At 43.5% G+C, this 20,569-nt stretch overlaps 1 protein-coding gene across 1 annotated transcript; it reads left to right on the top strand.

Annotated features, from left to right (window-relative positions):
* Positions 1 to 1,583: 1,583 nt before the first annotated feature.
* LOC146207941 (uncharacterized) lies at positions 1,584 to 20,307 on the top strand. The gene is made up of 4 exons (XM_084577821.1): positions 1,584 to 1,835; positions 12,088 to 12,323; positions 19,286 to 19,510; positions 20,118 to 20,307. The coding sequence occupies exons 1-4, from the start codon at positions 1,584 to 1,586 to the stop codon at positions 20,305 to 20,307; spliced, it is 903 nt and encodes a 300-aa protein (XP_084433947.1).
* Positions 20,308 to 20,569: the final 262 nt, after the last annotated feature.

Here is a 20,569-nt window from a genome sequence, read left to right as displayed (position 1 = left end):
CGCAGTGGAAATGTTCTAGTCACTAGGGGTTGGACGGTTGGCCTGCCAATAAAGCCACTGTACATATCGACACTATCACACAACGTAGACACAAACACTAAACGCTGGCACAAAGAATAAAGTGACTGTGTTGGGTTGGTAGAGCGCGGGTGGTATCCTGCGCCACCGTGTTACATTCTAGCAGAACAGATGCTTGAAAATTTTATGTTGCTAAACCTCCTTCGATGGCAACCACGCCTGTGATTTCATACTCCAATATATCTGGCAATTTTCCCTCTTCCAGGTCTGAAGGGATGATGTATTTGCTAAGAAATATAAATATTTTTTTTCTTTCTAAAGCAAAAACAAAACCAGAGAAACATTTTCATGTTGAAATTTCTTTTGCAACTTTTTACAGTGCTCTGACATTACAAAACAGAGCTAAGATAAGTTAAGAGCTTAATGAAGCACTGATAACAGGAGTAATAACGCAAAGACGTAGCGCTACGTATGCTATTGAGGAGGTCCAGGCAGAATCCAAAGGCACGTAAATCAACATGTCTAACAACAAAATGTCTCCGTGTCGTTTATTGAGGCTGTGTCATCTCGGTTCTTTCCGTAACGTGAGGTCTCTGCTCAAATCTGTTAAGAAATATCGTTTTGTGTTGTGCGTTTGAGTCATGCCCCCCCCCCCCCCCCTCATTCCCAGAACGGAATTTATTACATCTGTTAAGATGGAAATCAGTGCGGTACTTATAAAGATAATTCTCACCTTTGAAGAAGATGGGGGCTTCAGCTATGCCTTAAGTTCCCGAATATATCACTTGAGAATGGGTTCTGTGGTTTGGAAACATTTGATCAATCCTGCACATCACCATCAGCTAAAATCCAGTTATGTTATATTTTAAGCATAAACTATGAGGTGCTTTTTAATACTGAAGCTGTGTATAAAAAAAGCAACACATTTTCAAATTTAGTAACTGAAACAATGAATACACTCCTCAGTAAAGCATTGTTAAGTGTGCATATTTTCGGACAGTCTATTTTTGTTGCTAATTTCAAAGACATTCTAATATTTATCGAATTTCTCCTAGTGGTTACTCCGACTTTTGTTTTATGAATTCGCAATGATTCCTTCAGGAACGCTGCAGCCAAATGAAAGCAAAATCAGCGCAGAAAACGGGAGGAAGCATAAACGACACACACGTACAGCGCAGAAAATATATTATAGCGCTTGGGAGAAGGCCCAAAAAACAGCATTCTCATTATCCTAGACTTAATTCACCTATCTGTACATGACCACTTCCAAAACGAATAGAATACATGATTTAATGCATCCTATTGATAGCTCATCGTTTACCTTTGACAACTTCTACTCAGCCCTGTAGTGCTGTCCTGAAAACGCCATCACACGGTAAAGCAAGCTAAAAACAGTTGCACGGAGGGAATACTTTTACCTAGACCTTCTTCTGGTTAGCCCAGATGCCACTTAACAGTAATATATTGTGAATTTTTACAGAGACTGAACTATATTTGTCATCCAAAAAGAGAAAACAGAAGCCCTTATCTTACCACCTTGCGCTCCGCAGTCTATCACTTCCGGTATGGGTGGACACCTTTTCGAATTCCCTGCCTACGTCAAAGCGCCCTCCTCCACAAGAGGCAAGCTGAAGGCAAAAGAGTCTGTAAATGTCACCGCCTCCTCAAAACCAGCTGAAACAGTGCCGGCGAGAAGAAAGAACGGCTCCATGGCGAGCATCCCGACGAACCACTTCGAATCGAGCTACGGCAAGCGACCAGGTTCGGAGACAGACTTCAATGCTGAAGATTATGAGGCTGAACTTGATGTGAAGGAGGTATGCACTCACGCTTGATGCTCGGTGCGAGTCAGACGAGCAAGCTGACTTCTGACTGAGCGCTCTACCCCTTGTTGCTTTTCTCGTGACGTCGTGATGCAGTGTTATGTTGATTATGGTATTATGTTAACGACAGCTTATACATATGTAGTAATTCAGATGCGCCATCAAACGTATTGAGCATCCGAATATCTATTTCCTGCAATATTTGTTTTCTGTTGTTAACGGGCTTTCCGGAGGCCTATAGATTTTATGCAAGAGTGCTGCCATCTGCCGGAGGAAAACCGAAACGAGTAATCGGCGCCATTTTAGGGAATTACGGTCACAGAATTTCCTGCCGATGCTGCATTGTGGGTGCACACTGTCATTCGGACAATTCTGCTTGGAAGTATAAGTAGAAGCAGCGCAGAAAAAAAGGACAGAAGAGGATGACACAAACAACAAGACTGGCGCTTTGTTTTTTCTGTCTTCCTCTCCTGTACCCGTTCTAGCGCTGCTTCTACTCTTCTACTTAAAGGCCCACTGTCCACCCTCCGGTCGAAAATATTTTCTTCCCAGTGACTGTGAAACTTCGCCCCCAGAACGCAAGGCCGCAAAATGTTTTTGAAAAGAGTAACTAATAACGCAGTTACAGCCACCGCAATCACCCAAATCTGTCGTGTTTCTCTCCTCCCGTTCCCTCGCAAAGGTTTTTAACTCTTCTGCCTGGTCGTCTAGCCTCCGCAAGACAAATTCCCCTTCCTCCTTCGCATTTGGCGGCCCGTGGGGCGTGGCACCCTGCGTGCGCGAAAAAAAAAATGGGCGAGGGAGCGCGCGCTGCTGGATTCAGTCTGGCCGTGGCGAGGGAAGAGCGCGCAGCGAGCGGTAGACACCCTTCCTTCACCCTCAGATAGCGAGACGGACCAATGGAGGTCGTTTTCGACAAATACGTCATAGTTGCGGCTCGACGGGCCAGCACAGGGAACGGGGAAACTGGCTTCCCAAAGGAGAACATGAGAGAGCTTTGATTTGTATTTTCGTTGCTTTGCGGCGTGCGTGTCACTGTAGCATTTTGCACAGACTATCTCTGGCACCTGATCGAAACACTGGGCTCCTTTGCCTAAACGGTCCTTCCCTGGATAGTGGCCCTTTAAGATGAACCACCGATTAGCCCTCACCAATATTTTGACTGACTGCTTGGAAGATTCGATCTCTGCAAAATACCCTAAGGCCGAACAGCCGACCACGAGTTGCGAATGATGTTTTTACGCGACTGCGTGAGCAGATTAGCTGAAGGTCTACTCCGGCTCCTTTCGCTTGTGACACTTCGCAAACAGTAAAATGTGCAAGACTTGTATAAAAGCAAACTGAGCGTTCAGGATAAAAAACGGGCGCGCGAAGCCGAGGCGTCATGCTCAAAACTACAGTATTTCCCGCTCAATTTAATCCAAGCACCAGACTATTTAATCATAGCGCCATAGAATTTAATCTAGGCGCCACAGAAAATAATCCAAGCGCCAAAACATTCAATCCTGCCGCCACTGATTTTAATCTCGTCGAACTCCAACAGTTCCCGGACAGCCAAGACCATTAAATCTATTTCATTAACTCTATAATCATGCGTATCAAATAATGGAGCTTTCTGAGCGTATCAATATGAATAATGTTGTCAAGCGTTTTTGGTGAGTCATCTGACACTGTAATGTGATTTGGTGTCACATGCGCGATAATGCGCCCATTTTTCAACTGTATCAACACGGGTATCAAATGAAAGCGATTTTCGAGCTTAATAACGCGAATATTGCAGTAAAACGATTTTGCTGAGTTACATGACAGTGTAACATGATTTCTCTTGACATGCGCGATAATTTGCTTTCTCTTTAACCTTATAATCATGGGTATCAAATGATCGGGTTTTCTGAGCGTATTAAGATTAATAAGGTTGTAAAACGATTTTGATGAGTCATGTGACAGTGTAACGTGATTTGGTGTGACATGCGCGATAATGCGTCCCTTTTTCAACAGTACCATCAAGGGTATCGAATGAAAGGGCTTTTCGAGCTTATTAAGGCGAATATTGTAGTAAAACGATTTTGGTGAGTTACATGACAGTGTAACATGATTTCTCCGGACGTGCGCGATAATTTGCTTTCTCTTTAACCTTATAATCATGGGTATCAAATGATCGGGCTTTCTGAGCACATTAAGATGAATAAGGTTGTAAAGAGATTTTGATGAGTCATGTTACAGCGTAACGTGATACGTGATATTATTAGCTTTTGGTACCCTATAGTCATGTGTTCCAAATGATTCAAGTTTTGAGAGTAATGAGGCGAATGTTTCAGTAATATAGCTTTGCTGAGTTACGAGGCCATGTAGCGTGATATGGTGTGACAGCCGCGATAGTTTCCTTCATTTTGAACCGTACAATCACAGGTATCAAATGAGTCGGTGCTTTGAGAGCATAAAGCTGAGGACACGAATGAATAAATTTTGCTGAAATATGACACATTTAGACTTGACACCATTGACATTCCATTCAAATAAATACTTTTTTCAACCCTATCAGCACCGGTATCAAATGATGAATAGTGTTTTATAGCACGTCAAGGCAAATATTGCAGTAATTCCCTTTTTCTGAGTGATTTGGCAGAGTTACGCGGTTTGTTTTTAGATACGCGGTAATACACCACATTCTCAATGTTATCATGATGTTTGCCAGAATCATCCACTGAGTGCAGCAAAACTATTATTGCAGTAAAGCTTTTCTGCTAAGTCATGAGACGATGTTGGGTAATTTGGTTTGACATGCGCGATAATACGCTCTTTGCATCTCTCTTGCGCTTGGTGTCGAATAAATCGGCGTAAAAGGCTAATACTGCAGCAAAATAATTTTGCTAAATTATTGTATGAAGCTACGTCATTCGCTTGGACATACCCGATAACATGCTACGTTTTCATATATTTTTTAGGGGCATAAGTTTACTCGGCTTTTTGAGCGTTTAGCCGAATGCAGTGAAATAATTCCTGATTTTTCTCAATTTGCCCATTTTTGCTTGACATGCGGTAAATGACCCTTTTATTGCCTTCTCATGATGTTGAGGTAGATCGACTTTATCAGCGTAAGAATGCTACCAATGAAATGCTTTCTAAGGACTGTGATGATATTGCCAAATTAATCGGTTATTGTTATCTATAAATGAAGTCAATGGTTCTGCAGCCGTTATTAGTATAATAGCCGATGACATTCCGGCTTGAACCTAGCAACGAGAGCTGGAAAAGGAGAAAAAAACAAGCAAGGCAAAAATAGGATTATATTTATGGTAGGAAAAGCAAATAAACATACTTCCAGGACTGCCTGCACAATTACACTACAATAGGTCACTGACTCCGGCCTTGAGACTATCAAATTTAATCATAATATAAGCGAAAAGGGTAATACCACTTCAGCATTCTTTTTACATATACGACAATGCTCTGGGTGAACACGTCGGAGCTGCTACAGATAACTGACTTAGAAAATGTTATACTATAAATACGTTTCTCTCGACATGTAGCGGATGTTGTGAAAAGAAAAAATAGTTTTCCTGCTATGCGCGGCCCTATTTTTTGGGACACCTACTACTATAGCGACATCTTGAGAGGATTTGGCTTTTGCTTATTTAGGCATTCTTCAAGTGCAGGAAGTTCAGTGCTATTGACCGCAGCTGCCTTGAACATTTGAAGGCAGTAGTCTAATACTGCCAAACTGTTAAATACAATCGAATAAAAACGGAGAGTGTGATGTGTTGTAAGATAAGCCAGGCAACTAAGAGGGCGTACTATTGTTAAATGAATCCCTCTGATGGCTCCTTCGCTAGGTGTTCTATTTTCTCAGCGTATTTTACGCCGATTTATTCGACACCAAGCGCAATAGAGATGCAAAAAGCGTATTATCGGGTATGTCAAACCAAAGTACCCAACATCGTCTCATGACTCAGCAGAAAAGCTTTACTGCAAAATAGTTTTCCTGCACTCAGAGGATGATTCTGGCAAACATCACGATAACATTGAGAATGTGATGTATTACCGCGTATCTAAAAACAAACCGCGTAACTGTGCCAGATCACTCAGAAAAAGGGTATTACTGCAATATTTGCCTTGGCGTGCTATAAAACACTATTGATCATTTGATACCTGTGCTGATAGGGTTGAAAAACGTGTTTAATTAATGCAATGTGAACCGTGTCAAGTCGAAATGTCTAATATTTCAGCTATTCATTCCAGTAGTCATCTTTCTGCTCTCAAAGCACCGACCTATTTGATACCTGTGATTGTACGGTTCAAAATGAGGGAAACTATCGCGGATGTCACACCATATCAAGCTACATGGCCTCGTAACTCAGCAAAGCTATATTACTGAAATATTCGCCTCATTACTCTCAAAAATCTGAATCATTTGGAACACATGACTATAGGGTGTCAAAAGCTAAAAATATCACCTATCACGTTGCACTGTCACGTGAATCATCAAAATCTCTTTACAACCTTATTCATCTTAATATGCTCAGAAAGCCCGATCATTTCATACCCATGATTATAAGGTTACAGAAAAAGCAAATTATCGCGCATGTCCGGAGAAATCATGTTACACTGTCATGTAACTCAGAAAATCGTTTTACTGCAATATTGGCCTTAATAAGCTCGAAAAGCCCTTTCATTTGATACCCGTGATGGTACTGTTGAAAAAGGGGCGCATTATCGCGCATGTCACACCAAATCACGTTACACTGTCACATGACTCATCAAAATCGCTTTACAACCTTATTAATCTTAATACGCTCAGAAAGTCCGATCATTTGATACCCGTGTTTATAGGGTTAAAAACAAGTAAAGTATCGCGCATGTCCAAATAAACCATGTTACACTGTCATGTAAAAGCAAAATCGTTTTACTGCAATATTAGCCTTATCAAGCTCAAAAAGCCCTTTCATTTGATACCCGTGATGATACTGTTGAAAAAGGGACGCATTATTGCGCATGTCACACCAAATCACGTTACACGGACACATAACTCATTAAAATCGCATTACTACCTTATTCATCTTAATACGCTCAGAAAGCCCGATCATTTGATACCCATGATTATAAGGCTAAAGAGAAATCAAATTATCGCGCATGTACAGAGATATCATGTTACACTGTCATGTAACTCAGCAAAATCGTTTTACTGCAATATTCGCGTTATTAAGCTCGAAAATCGCTTTCATTTGATACCTGTGATGATACTGTTGAAAAAGGGACGCATTATTGCGCATGTCACACCAAATCACGTTACACGGACACATAACTCATTAAAATCGCATTACTACCTTATTCATCTTAATACGCTCAGAAAGCCCGATCATTTGATACCCATGATTATAAGGCTAAAGAGAAATCAAATTATCGCGCATGTACAGAGAAATCATGTTACACTGTCATGTAACTCAGCAAAATCGTTTTACTGCTACATTCGCCTTATTAAGCTCGAAAAGCCCTTTCATTTTACACCCGTGTTGATACTGTTGAAAAAGGGACGCATTATTGCGCATGTGACACCAAATCACGTTACACGGACACATAACTCATTAAAATCGCATTACTACCTTATTCATCTTAATACGCTCAGAAAGCCCGATCATTTGATACCCATGATTATAAGGCTAAAGAGAAATCAAATTATCGCGCATGTACAGAGATATCATGTTACACTGTCATGTAACTCAGCAAAATCGTTTTACTGCAATATTCGCGTTATTAAGCTCGAAAATCGCTTTCATTTGATACCTGTGATGATACTGTTGAAAAATGGGCGCATTATCGCGCATGTGACACCAAATCACATTACACTGTCACATGACTCACCAAAAACGCTTGACAACATTATTCATATTAATACTCTCAGAAAGCTCCATTATTTGATACGCATGATTATAGGGTTGATGAAATAGGGTCTTGGCTGTCCAGGAACTGTTGGAGTGCGCCCAGATTAAAATCAGTGGCGGCAGGATTGAATGTTTTGGCGCTTGTATTATTTTCTGTGGCGCCTAGAATAAATTCTATGGCGCTAGGATTAAATACTGTGGCGTTTGGATTAAATTGAGCAGGAAATACTGTAGACCCTCATAAAAAACTACGAGCTATCTGACCCACTACGCCGTAACTGCTACCAGGCCACAGTGTGCTCCTTGGCAAATTATAAAATGTCAAACAGCTCACTTTTGGCCATTTTTCTACGACCTAACTTCTGCGATTCACTTATATACTTCTCGAGAACTCAATGTCTGGTGGCGGCTTCCCGCTGACCTCGTATCCTGTTCCAGCCATAAACAATTACCGGGGCAATTGTCTCCTTACGTGGTGCTGATAAGTATCATCTGCTCTTTCGCTTCTGTTTTGCATTTTTTTTACCCAAGTAGATAACCGTTAGCTCGCTTAGCGCAGTGTTTTATCAGTCTGACATGGTTTTTGCGTGGTTTAGCTTTTTATTTTGATTTTACTCCATGTTGTATCCAAAAAGGTAATCACATATATTGTTAATCATATTTAACTGTTTAATTATTAATAACTAAGAGCTAAAATTAGCATAGTGCAGTAGTACTGGATACAAGCTATGCGAAGATATATGATTAATGATGTAGGATAAAGTTGAACTCAATCAAATTAACTAATTAACAGCAGTTAATTGAGACCTAAGATCAGTAAGGAGCAATTATACTCGACATAAGTTATCCAACGATAAAACAAGTGTGATTGTTATGCCCAACATAAGGTACACAGACACATTCTGCACGCACATTCCATACATGGCTCTCATGAGCAGAGTAATACTCAGCATTAATAATTACTCTCACTTTGTTTCCCTGGTTATCCATAGCTCATTTTTGTGTCCATCAAGGTACATAGCAATATTTGGGTACCTTAGACGACGATAAATGCCAATTTGTGCGTCGCTAATTTAATACTGCCGTAATACCGCTTCTGCATACAGAATTTCCCAACATGGCGGAAACGCGCGCGGTCGGCGGAAGGCGGAGCCACTTTTTGCATAAAGTCTATTAAGGCACAGTTTCTGAAAGAAGTTTGCAAAAAGTACTAATGAAATACTTGCGTTGTGTGCAGAAAATGGCACTGCATGTACGTGCTGTTTACGAGTCCTCAGAAGGGAACCAATAATTTTCAAATATTTTTTTATTACTGCGATTCGCGCACCTGGCGGCTGCCACCGCCACTGTCCTTTTCAGCAAAATCCGCATTTGAGCATCATGAAGCTTTCTTGATGTCAAAGGGAACGAGCTATCATGGGCTCTCCAAAGACCGCAGAGTGCGATGGCGGACTGTTTCTTTTCTTTTTTTTTTTTTTTCCTCGCTCGGCCTAATGTATTAATTGATAGGGAAAACGTGGAGCTGAACGTAACCGCTGGCATACCTTTGGTGCTCTGTGCTAGGTCGAAAATGTTTACAGCAAAATGACGGGTGTTTTAGTGCCTCTCACCCTCATCGTGTTACGTCGTCGGTGGAAGCCCTTTCAGTTCCCCTTGGAGTGAAGAACTCATAAATGTTCACGACATTCAGTCAGCGCGAGCACGACGTATGTGTCGATTTCTAAATACAAGAGAGTTTCGTTTAAAGCACTTATCATTAATTCCAAAAACACACTTTGGTCAGTGAACGTCAAAATGCGTTTTAAATGTATCTTTCTCCCCATTCCCGCACGAATGTTTGTGTTGTTTATTTTTAGAGCGTAGCACTACAGGCTGCAACCACGGATTTCGATGATGCCGAAGCCGCCCACTCCTTCTCTCTCTCACTGCCAACTGCAAAGACATTTTTCGCTCCGTAAACGGAGGGCGTCCTAGTACTATGTCAAAAGAGATCACTAAAAACGAAATATAGCATTCGTAACTTAAGCGAGTGTTTCAGGAATCGCTCGCAAAGACCGTCGTTTCTCGAACTCAGACTGGAAAAACGGCGGTCATTACTAAGAGCCGAAAATGACGTAGAAGCGAGTGCAATTAAGCTTGCCCTCGAGCGCGGTAGCTTTAACGTATTGGCGGCTTGTTGCTTCTCGCAAAAACTTCAGCGAGTGGGCAGGGATTTACCGGGTATTATGAGAGTCGTTAGCATCGATCGTGTATCATCGTGGACCACCGTGTGTTTTGCCCCATATTTACCGTACTTCTGAAACGCATGTGATGTGACGCACGCGTTTCTTGCACGATGCTCGCATTGGTGCCCCTAACGGCCGCACACTACGTGGCCCAGACCACAACTCTGTTCGTTCATCTGCACTAAAATGTATAAAATGAACATAAAAATGTACAGAGAGTGGAATAATATGTATGACAATGTCTTATATCAAAGCAAAACGAAGCCTAACAAACTGTAAAATGCATATGTATACAGGGTTCACTAGTGCTGCGCATCTACTTAGCTTTTGTTCAATTGCGCAAATCGGCAGTACTCTTTTTACATATAACTATCGATATCAATACTACGAGTTAAAAAATTACGAGGGACTTTAGCGACGAAAATAGTGAAAGGCGAAAGCCCGAGTGCCGCAATCTGGTATGCAACTGGCCCTAATTAGTAATTAATAATTGCCTTGGCATTCAGCAGACAATTAGTTATTCAATTATTAGTTTAATAATAAATTACTGAACTGGTCATTATTAGTAAATAATTATTTAATTAATCAGTAATTGATCATTTATTGGCATATGGCCATATACGGCACACATTCGCGCATACTGTGGTGGTGCTCTGTGATTGGTAGAGACCTCTATGACGTCATCCCGCCTCGGCCAATCAGAGCCGCCGCAAAACCAGGACACATTTTGTTCACGACAGCATTAGCCATTAAAGGCCTTCGCCTTAAAAGAGTTCCCGTAAGCATTTTAAAGGCAAGCCCACTATGCACAGAGTGCCCGTAACAGTACGGGGGCTACTACCTCGAGATCAGGATGACGTCAACGGAAACTTACTCAGAGTGGGCTTCAAAGTCCGCTTCTAGCAATAGCTCATGGTTAACTGCTATAAGATGGATCACTAGGCAATGTTGGTCACTGAAATATTTGCACAGGACACACAGGCGAAGCGGAAATAGAAGGTACACATTAGAAATGAGCACATGTCTGAAAGCCAACACTGGGCCACTAAAATGGGCGTTGCGCGTTGCTATCTACTGCAGTTTCGTTTTGGTTTTCAATGGTACGTCTGATTCAAGGCCGACGGCACGTCTAGCCTGGATTTGGCGCCTCGCACTTGCATTAGAAACATGTGTGCATATAGGATTAAGACAACACGAAAACCAAAATGATGATCGAATATTTAGGGCAATCACCTAAAGTGTAGTAGATTTGTAATAAGAGAATAATTACTCATTGACGTCCATCTAAGCGCAACATTGGTGGACGTCAATGAGAAATTTGAGAATTTAATGCATATCTGAATATTTCGCACTTCGTTTTCACCTGTCCCTGATTTTTCGTGGCCATCTTACCACATGCAATGTTTCATTAATAATGGGGCATTGGAAAATTCTCAGTGCACTCAAATTATAACAATGCATTATACGCATAACTGCATGTGAGATGCGTTCAGCGGCAAGCGTGCAACTCCAATAATACCATGCCACATGTGCCTTTGACGGGCGTGAGAGGCCCACAATAAAATGACTGAATGCCCAATATCGAATACTAATTGATGGATTGAATTGCAAAATATTTATTTCGTCAGAAAAGACAGCGGGAAGATGGCCTTTGCTAGGTGGCTATCGGTCGACGGCTGACAGCGGCCTGAGTAACCCCTTCAATGACTCGAATTTGAACTCCCAGTTCTTAGCTGACCAACACGGCCTCCCATTGCTCAAGAGTAGTAACTTGTATTAGAGCATAAACCATAAACAAACTTCGCGCGTTACAAGAAAGCTTACGTCGCTGAGGCGGTTCTTTGCGCATAAACTGCCACTTAAATGAACACTTATGTGTTGCTCAGCTGCTTCTACGTCTGCATAACAAGCAAGTGATTCTGGGTCAAATCCGGTGGCAGCAAAAACCAAACCAGCCGGTTTACATGCATTAAATGTTAGGCTTCATATTTTCGACCGTCCCCTGATAAAACATGCAGTAAGAGCTACATTGCTCTCGTCTTTCATACAAGCGACTAGTTATAAACCAGAACTATGCAGCCACCCCCCCCCCCCCTTTTTTTTTTTTTCTTTTTCCTGCGACACTATTTTCCTAATCTGCAGCTGCCCGGCAATCACACCAGGGCCGTGTTCACCTTCTGTCACGTGCTGCTGCGCATGTACCACTACCGACCGAGCACCAACTCTTGCGTGTCCACGCTGACCGACCAGGCACGGGTGTGCAACCAAAGCCCAAACCGGTTCGCCACCATGGAGGAGTGCCGCCGAGTCTGCCTGGGAGACCCACAGCAGAGGCCAGAAGCGTGCGAGGACGGTCCAATCTTCTCTGTCTGCTCCGGGTACAGTGCACAGTATATGGCGCTCCCATGAATTCTTCTCCTAAGAATGAAGAAACTACTGTTGCCTTCGCACAATTTACGCATTTCAGCGACTTCCTGGGGATCACTCTAAACTCAACGACAGACACTGCGCAAAACACATCGACTTACCAGATAGCGCTTTTTTTTTTTTCAAATATAATCACTAATCAGCTCATTAAAGCTTTAGGCACGCAATCATACTGAAAATAAAATGGGGCTTAGAAAAAGACCACATTTATACCGTGATATTCGTTTAAGGAAGATCAAACACGCTTCGCTGGGCAAAACGACACAGGCACGAACGCTTAAGTGCATAAGCCCATATATACTGCTTTAGAGCTATGTTTTCTGCAGCCTTTGTTGGCCAGTGCACAGAAAAAAGTTTGGCCCGATATATTTTAAGCTCCCTAGCACCATTTGCTGAACGCTAGAGGACACAAATCTTTGTTCTACGGGTGATGATACGACAAAGTGCGCATACGGGGGAAACGGTTGATCAGCCCTTTTTAATCTCTGCACTAGGCACTGATTATTGAAACTATTCACAGTGAATAATCCTGCCACAGTAAAAGCCCACCAAATGACATAAGCAGGATTCAGTTATGCAGCAGGTATTCCCAGAAACTTTTAATATTCACGCCTGTCCTTTTCGCTGCAACATGAGAGCATATGTAAAGATAACACAATTATTACGGTTTTGTGAAACTATTATCTCAAATTCACTGAGTACCACACGTTGTGAGTCAAGAAATGCGAAAGTGCGTGCCCACGATGCTACAAAAGGAGGGGTATGCAATAATCTAGCGACCCCTAACTAAGCGCTATTCCTTCAGTAATTTTGGTCATTGAAGCTACAAATGCTAGCGCGGCGATTTAAATGTCCAATTTGGGTAATTACCCCACACGACCAAATTCATCGGCTACAACAATAAACCGTGCAATCGTTCAATTCTACCACTGAGATCGATGCCGCTAACATTAAACACAGAAAATTAGCGTTATAGATGCGGGCTGCAATAGTTCTTGTGTAGCGAACAAGCGAAATTGGTACATGGTTTCGTTCGGTCAAGATTTATTGAGAAAATGATGCTAACAGCGCACACCTCCAATACCATGCTCACTAAATCATAAACATAGCGGTCACCACACTATTAACTCGGCCGTTTTAAACACATTACTTACACGTTCCTACTCCGGAAGTCTGACTGGCACCATTACATGAAACTCTGACCGGCGTTATTATTGGGTTCAATCCCGACATCCCGACCTCGGCGGCAGTGTTTCGATGGAGGCGAAACGAAGAGGCGCTCGTGTGCTGTGTGATGTTAAAGATCTCCAGGTGGTCGAAATTACCCCGTAGCCCTCCACTACGGCTCCTCCTTCTCTCTATCCACTTTCACTCCCACCTTCCTCCCTTCCCGTACGGCACGGTTCAGGTGTCCACATGCCCCGCCGTGGTGGTTCAGTGGTAAGAAGCCCGGCTACTGCGCCGCAGTAACCCGTGTTCGAACCCGACTTCGGCGGCTGCGTTTCGATGGAGGTGAAACGAAGAGGCGTCCGTGTGCTATGCGATGTCAGCGCACGTTAAAGATCCCCAAGTGGTCGAACTTACTCCGCAGCCCTCCACTACGGCTCCTCTTTCCACTTTCACTCCCTTCCTCCCTTCCCTTAGAACGCGGTTCAGGTGTCCACAGAAAACAAGTGAGACAGTTACCGCGCCTTTCCCTTCCTATAAATCCATCAATCAGTTCAGGTGTCCACAAAAACGAATGTAACAGATGCGGCGCCTTTCCCTTCCTCTGAACAAACTATTATTATTATTATTATTATTATTATTATTATTATTATTATTATTATTATTATTATTATTATTATTATTATTATTATTATTATTATTATTATTATTGTTGTTGTTGTTGTTGTTGTTGTTGTTGTTGTTGTTGTTGTTGTTGTTGTTGTTGTTGTTGTTGTTGTTGTCGTTGTTGTTGGCATAGTCAGCAAATGGTGGTGCCTGTAAAAATGGCGTCGGCATACAAAATCACTAACAGACATCCATATGGCGCCAGATATCCTCTCTTCTGCATCAAAAGTGTGACGCAATCATTTGGTTTCGTACCATTTGGTTCCCATTTAGCATGCATCTGCTAATAAATCTGGAAGGTAATTAGCGATAGATTCAAACAGAATTTTTTATCGCCTTAACCTACCACATGACCTAGTGCAGTGAGAGCGGTCAGAGGAGGAGGAGTGGAGAATGTCATTTTTAAGCAAACAAAGAGTGTCGTGCTACCGGTCACGTGGGGGTGGTGGTGGTGGTGATGATGAAAACGTTTAATAAAACATGGAGTTACATGAAGGTTGCTCTGGGGTCAGTCTTAGTGCCCTTCCCCTCACAAACACTAGGTGGAGCTCCTAGTACGGGACCCCAGTGGCTTCCGCTGCCGCCATTGCTCTTTGCGCTCCACAAAAGAAAGCTATGGTCAAGGTTTCCAGGCAATCTGGAGCAAGTGTGGCAAGCGGCCGTCACGGCAAAGCATCGCGCTTGCCAGCTTTCGCTTAGATACAAGCAGGCAGGCCTAAGCGTATTTGTAGAATATTTGTCTTCACCACAGATATCCATCCAGTTTTGGTTTGGTTTGTGGGGTTTAACGTCCCAAAGCAACTCAGGCTATGAGAGACGCCGTAGTCGAGGACTCCGGAAATTTCGACCACCTGGGGTTCTTTAACTTGCACTGACATCGCACAGCACACGGGCGCCTTGCTTTTCACCTCCATCGAAAAGCTGCCGCCGAGGCCGGGATTCGATCCCACGTCCTTGGAAACAGCAGTCGAGTGCCGTAACCGCTGCGCCACCCCGGCGGGGTAGAGCATTGAGGACTTAGCTAACCAGCAAAAATTATATCACATTTCACTTTTGCATGATGCTGCCCATACGCGTTTGCTCATTTGCTCTTGCTTCATGTGAATGGACAATAATACTAGATAAAAGCTCTCTCGGCGGCGGACGATGTTTTTTTTGTTTTTTTTTATCTGGTATGCGTTAACGTCTTGCAATGCAGCTGTGCAAGCACACGCCAAAATTCCCAGTTTCTGACAGATAAAGGCTGGATGAGGTTAAGATGCAGTAGGACGTTCCGATTAATATTTCTCGCGCGTGTGTGCTGTCCGGGCAATAAGGCGAGCCAGGAATATGTCCGCGTAGCTGCAGCAGAGGCCCACAACTTCCACTGAAGATATTTCTCTCCTTCTTCACGAAACTTTCTTCTCTCCCGCAAGAAGTGATCTAAAGCGCGGTCGCGCGTACTTGACGTCCGTAAAGTCTTCGACATATTTCTGCACGATGTAAATATCGCTCCGCTCCACAGGCGTGGTTGTGACCCTCATCTGTGTTCCTACCACCATGGTTCCTACCCTAGTGAAAAAAAAAAACGTATCAGTCACTGCTTGTTCTGGAGTCGCTGACACCCTGCATGATACTCGGGAACTTCTTCACTTCCTGTTCCTCCCCACAATAGGATTTGTTGAATGACATTAGGGACGTTCGCCGTCTTGTTTTCCTGAGGACCTGTGCGACGATCCTTCTTCTGCCTCACAGCTTTCCCCTGTCTCCGTCGTTATGAATGTGGCAGTCAGGATGCGTAGGAATTGCTGGTGATGATGTGTCCGATCAGCTTGAGGGCAGTCTCTTATTCAAACGCCGATGGCCGCCATGTGGACATTCCCACCCTGAAGCAGCTTTACACGTATATACTTCCAACGTTTACACTTGCCCATCTTCATTCCCGATGCCGAGCGTGACCGAGCCACGCTAGGCTAGTCTCAGCAGCTGACGTCGACCATTGGCCCTTGACCGTTTGGCGGAGAATTACTTATATACTCCTCTTATAAAGTTCGCGTCTCTCTCTGTCCTCCCCCACCCCGCGATATAACAGAGGTACCAACGAGGTCATTCACTCTGACGTCAGTCTATTCTCTCTATCCCTCTCTTGAGTTAGTTGCCTCGAATTTGCTTCTGAACCAAGATGAAACTTGCCTGAACATGAAGTCTGTCGCTGAGCATACGATGAGCACGGATTTTGCAAGGGTGCTTCTTTGTTGGTAACGATACTGACGGATAAGAAGAATGAATGCACTTATTTCTAGACAATACGAATATAGTCAGCCATTACTTATTAGGCTAAACGTTAACGCTGCATACAACGTCTGAAACGTGGGGTGGCACGGTCAGTCGCTAATAATGGTGGGAAATCCCAACCGAGGCAGCTGAAGAAGTGTCTCGTCTCTTCTCCTTAGTGGTCGTGTGTGTTTGCGCTCTTTCAAAGTTTTCCAAAAATGAACCAACTCGCCCAAAAAGAAGTGTTAACGAAGCAGTAGGTCTTTTTCCAGCAGTTTACTCAACTTTGCCGTTTCTCGTCGTGGCAATGGTGGTAGCGAATGTAATGATGACGATGAGTAATTAGGGCTTAAGTTCCGAATTCCGTGTTTATTTGAACATGGTCTTGCAGAGGGTAGTTATTATTATGTGGGAGAAGGCTAGTCACCAAACTTATTCAGCCCTCTATGAGGCGATAAACTGCAAAGGTTGGCACTACGCCAAACCTAAAGGCAACCTTCATTCACAAAAAAATAACTGAATAATTTCACCGGTCAGGCGAGAGATGATAACAATTTTTGCTCAACTTAAAATACAATTTTATTCCTGGTGTTTGGCTAAGAATTACTTATCAATATGCATATCACGTGAGGCATTGCGCCGGAGGTCTCGACCAGTATCCTACTTAAGGAAAGCAAGGGGAGCTAGAGACGTAACAAAATGTATAAGACCGTAGCTCTGTGAACAAAGAAGAAACATCCTGGTAACGACAATCGTAAACATTTCTCTAACTAGCGCCCTATTTATGCTGCGTTGGACTGGAAGCCCGTTTGCTTTCGAGCACTTAAACGCATCTTATTCGCGTATGATTTTCAATACCATACACAGGACACAAATAAGACTTCCGCAGACAGCTCTTCCTATTGGAGCCGCGGCAGCCGCTTTGCGATGAAGGCGGAAAGCCAGTACGCCACTATTCTGTGCAATGCCAGTGTAGCTTAAAGAACATCGGGTGGTAGAAATTTCCGAAGTCTTCCACTAGGGCGTCTCTCGGAGCCTGAGTCGCTTGGGGACGTTAAGCCCCATAAACTAAACCAAACCTTCTTCCTGTTGGGATTTTAGTACACGAAGACCAAAAGAAGAATGGTAACTCTGGTATATCTTTAACACCTACCTTGAAGTGGCGGCAAAATGGGCATCAGGCGCCACATGTGGTTGTGTCTTATCTTATGACGTTCCGTACTTCAACCTTCGTTCATATCGGTCTCAGAAACTCCGCAGCATTTATTCTGAGTAAATATGCTTGACATAGCACCAAACAAAATAATTATGCATGACAGCATCACGAATTCGAACAGAGCATAACTGGAAGGAAATTTTGCGTAGATATGATCCTAATCACCACCGTATTTATCAGTTGACAGAACGTCAGGTGTACATTATCCGGGCGTAAATAAAGCGGTTGCTGACAAAATGTTCAAAGTTATAAATGCAAATACATTGACAAAGCGCATCTCGGTATATATTGTTATGGTCAATTTGCGTCCGTTGCTCTGTATACAAAGCTGCCGAGCTACGAGTTTATTTACATTAAATGCTTGCTGGACGAAATAAATTTCGTGTGCCCTGCGAGCGTACGCATGCTGTTCCAGTATGGTGGCCCGCTGAGAGCTTCGAAAATCAGACGAAATTAGGATTCTCAATGCAGGCCCCCTACAGCTCCAAAGTTTCAAAATAAACACAACTCACCCCACGGCTGCATTCGGCTTGCCAAGCTCAGCGTAGCATAGCATAAAAAAAACTACTATATCAGATCAATTATAAGGAGGGCGACCTTGTCCGTCCTTGCTTATCGCATGGCCAACATCCCTTAGCTGCTGCAGGCCTGCCGCCAAAACAAGCATGCCTTTAATGGCCGCACAAGTCGGTAGACGGCGTTCCTTCTATCATGAATAGGGAGCCTACGGGCGCCGTGGCGCAACATGCAGGGTCCGTGATCATGGACAGGGTGCTCGATGCGAGGCCTCTCCTAACTTGGATAGGCGAAGGGGGTCGCGCGCATCGAGGTACCCTAATCGTGGATGCGTTGATGCGCTCACGAGAAATACGGCGGCGAACAATGAAGTGGATAAAAATAAAAAGCGCCCATGGCGACGCGTGCAAAAAAAAAAACGTCTGCAATTTATTCGTACTCAAGGTTAGATATCTGCATCAGTACCATCTAACACCGTGTATCAGCAAAAGGTGTGGTTTTGTATCCCCTTGCGGCACATTGCCGGGAGTGTAAAGGTTGGTACCCCCGTTTGGACAGTACGCCTATCTTGTTCAGTAACTCAGATCAGACATGCAGAGTGATCGTTGAGGCTTTGTGATAAAGAAATTAGACATATGCGCCGCTTCGCCTTCTATCATTCTTGTGGAGAGAGATTCACACTCTCGGTGAATGCGTGGCGATCAGGTGGTAGCAGATGTTTGTTGTGTAATAGAATGCTGGTTTTCTTTAAGATTATGCAACTTCCCACTCTCTGCGCGAACGGTTTCTAACGGCTTCGCGGTTTTATGATGAGTTTGTCTTTTCGTTTCGGTCATCGCGTTTGGTGCCTATATAGCTAACCATTCTAGAAATACACATTTAGTTTTTCGATAGCGCTCGTGTCGTCTCTGATTCTTCCACTTCGTCTCGTCTACTGCACTGCTTTACAATATATTATTTCCATCTGACCCAGTTTTCGTTTTCTCTGGATACCTAGAACTATCGTGTAAATGGTTTGCTATTTCTGAGACTCAGAAACCCTAATTTAGCACTACCTGTGTACTGCTCCCGGGTAACCCCTCTTGTTTAACGCAGGCCGGACGTGAAACCCAACTGGACCTTTTTCGACGGCAAGCGATGCAAAAAGTGGTCCTTCCCACGAGGGCTGTGCCCAGCTCCCAACAACACGCAGGTATTCAGCAGCCTTAGGGAATGCATTCGCCATTGCATGCCTCCGGCAAGAAATCAACATGGCTCATCTCGTGCCCGGTGCCCTAGCGGTACGGGTCATGCATCGACATGCCCCGCCAGTCTCCTCAGGTGAGACATTGCGCGGTTCTGAGAATAAGCGGCTCAGCACGAGATAACAAGAAATTAATATCTGGAAAATTAAATTTCAGAAAAGTGTCTTCAAGGAACAGGGCTTGATAAAGAAGGCCAGGAATATAAGTTGTAAATGATGCGCTTATGGAGCTTTTATTGCTTAACTAACCATGAAAAATGATAACCACAGCCATAATGCTACACCAGGTCAATGATGCTGAAAGTTAAACGTAATTTGTCAACTTCTCTGAGGGCAAGAAATAGCACCGACAAACGTATCCTTTTCATACGGTGTCACAGCGCACAAAAAGCCGTCACGCGCACGCCCTTGGGAAGGAGTATTTGATGCATATTTCAACGCTGAGCCAGCTGCCTTTTTTTTATTTTTGCATGTTTTATACGACTGCTGCAGTGACACTTTCTTCCTGAAGACAATAATTAAAACGTTGAGCAATTCTGCCAACGTCTGCCAGTAATTAATTTGAAAACCAAAAATATACTAAGGATTAACAACAGTACCTCTATTTTAGGACCTTGATCACATTAACAGGACGCCCTGTATTCGTCTAAAAGTTTAACAGAAAGCACACGCGCCCACACACAGGTTTCCCTACTTCGCCAGTTACTCGTACGGCAAATTTGACTGTTTCCGAGGATCGATCAAGCTGCTCGAGGAGCACCATTGCATCGTGTCTCCCGCATTGTTCGCTACCAAGAAGGACTGCGACAGAACATGCGTGCAAGTGTCGGCTAAGCCCGACATCTGCTGGCAAGTACACGGGCGGAAAGACTAAACTCGAAAGGAAGACGGGACGGAAGACCTCGCGTACGGACTGAAAATATTTTGTGGCCAAGGCACTAACGGGTGCCCATACATTGTGTTTTGTGGATCTTCAGAACGGCACCTGATGTATCTCAATAAATGATCTTCATTCCTCTCTTCTACCTCTCGAAATCATTGCTCACGCTGCAGAGTATGCTTTTGAATATTATGGGCGGGCACGTAAGGCTCTTATAGAACTACTAAGGCGTACAGAAAATAGATTGATGATTATC

The sequence above is a fragment of the Amblyomma maculatum genome, chromosome 1, assembly GCF_055883805.1.
Source record: "Amblyomma maculatum isolate TAMU_Amacu chromosome 1, ASM5588380v1, whole genome shotgun sequence".
In the NCBI taxonomy this organism is placed as follows: Eukaryota; Metazoa; Arthropoda; class Arachnida; order Ixodida; family Ixodidae; genus Amblyomma; species Amblyomma maculatum.
Note: the sequence above shows the minus strand (reverse complement) of the source record. Positions and strands in the feature narration are given on the sequence as shown.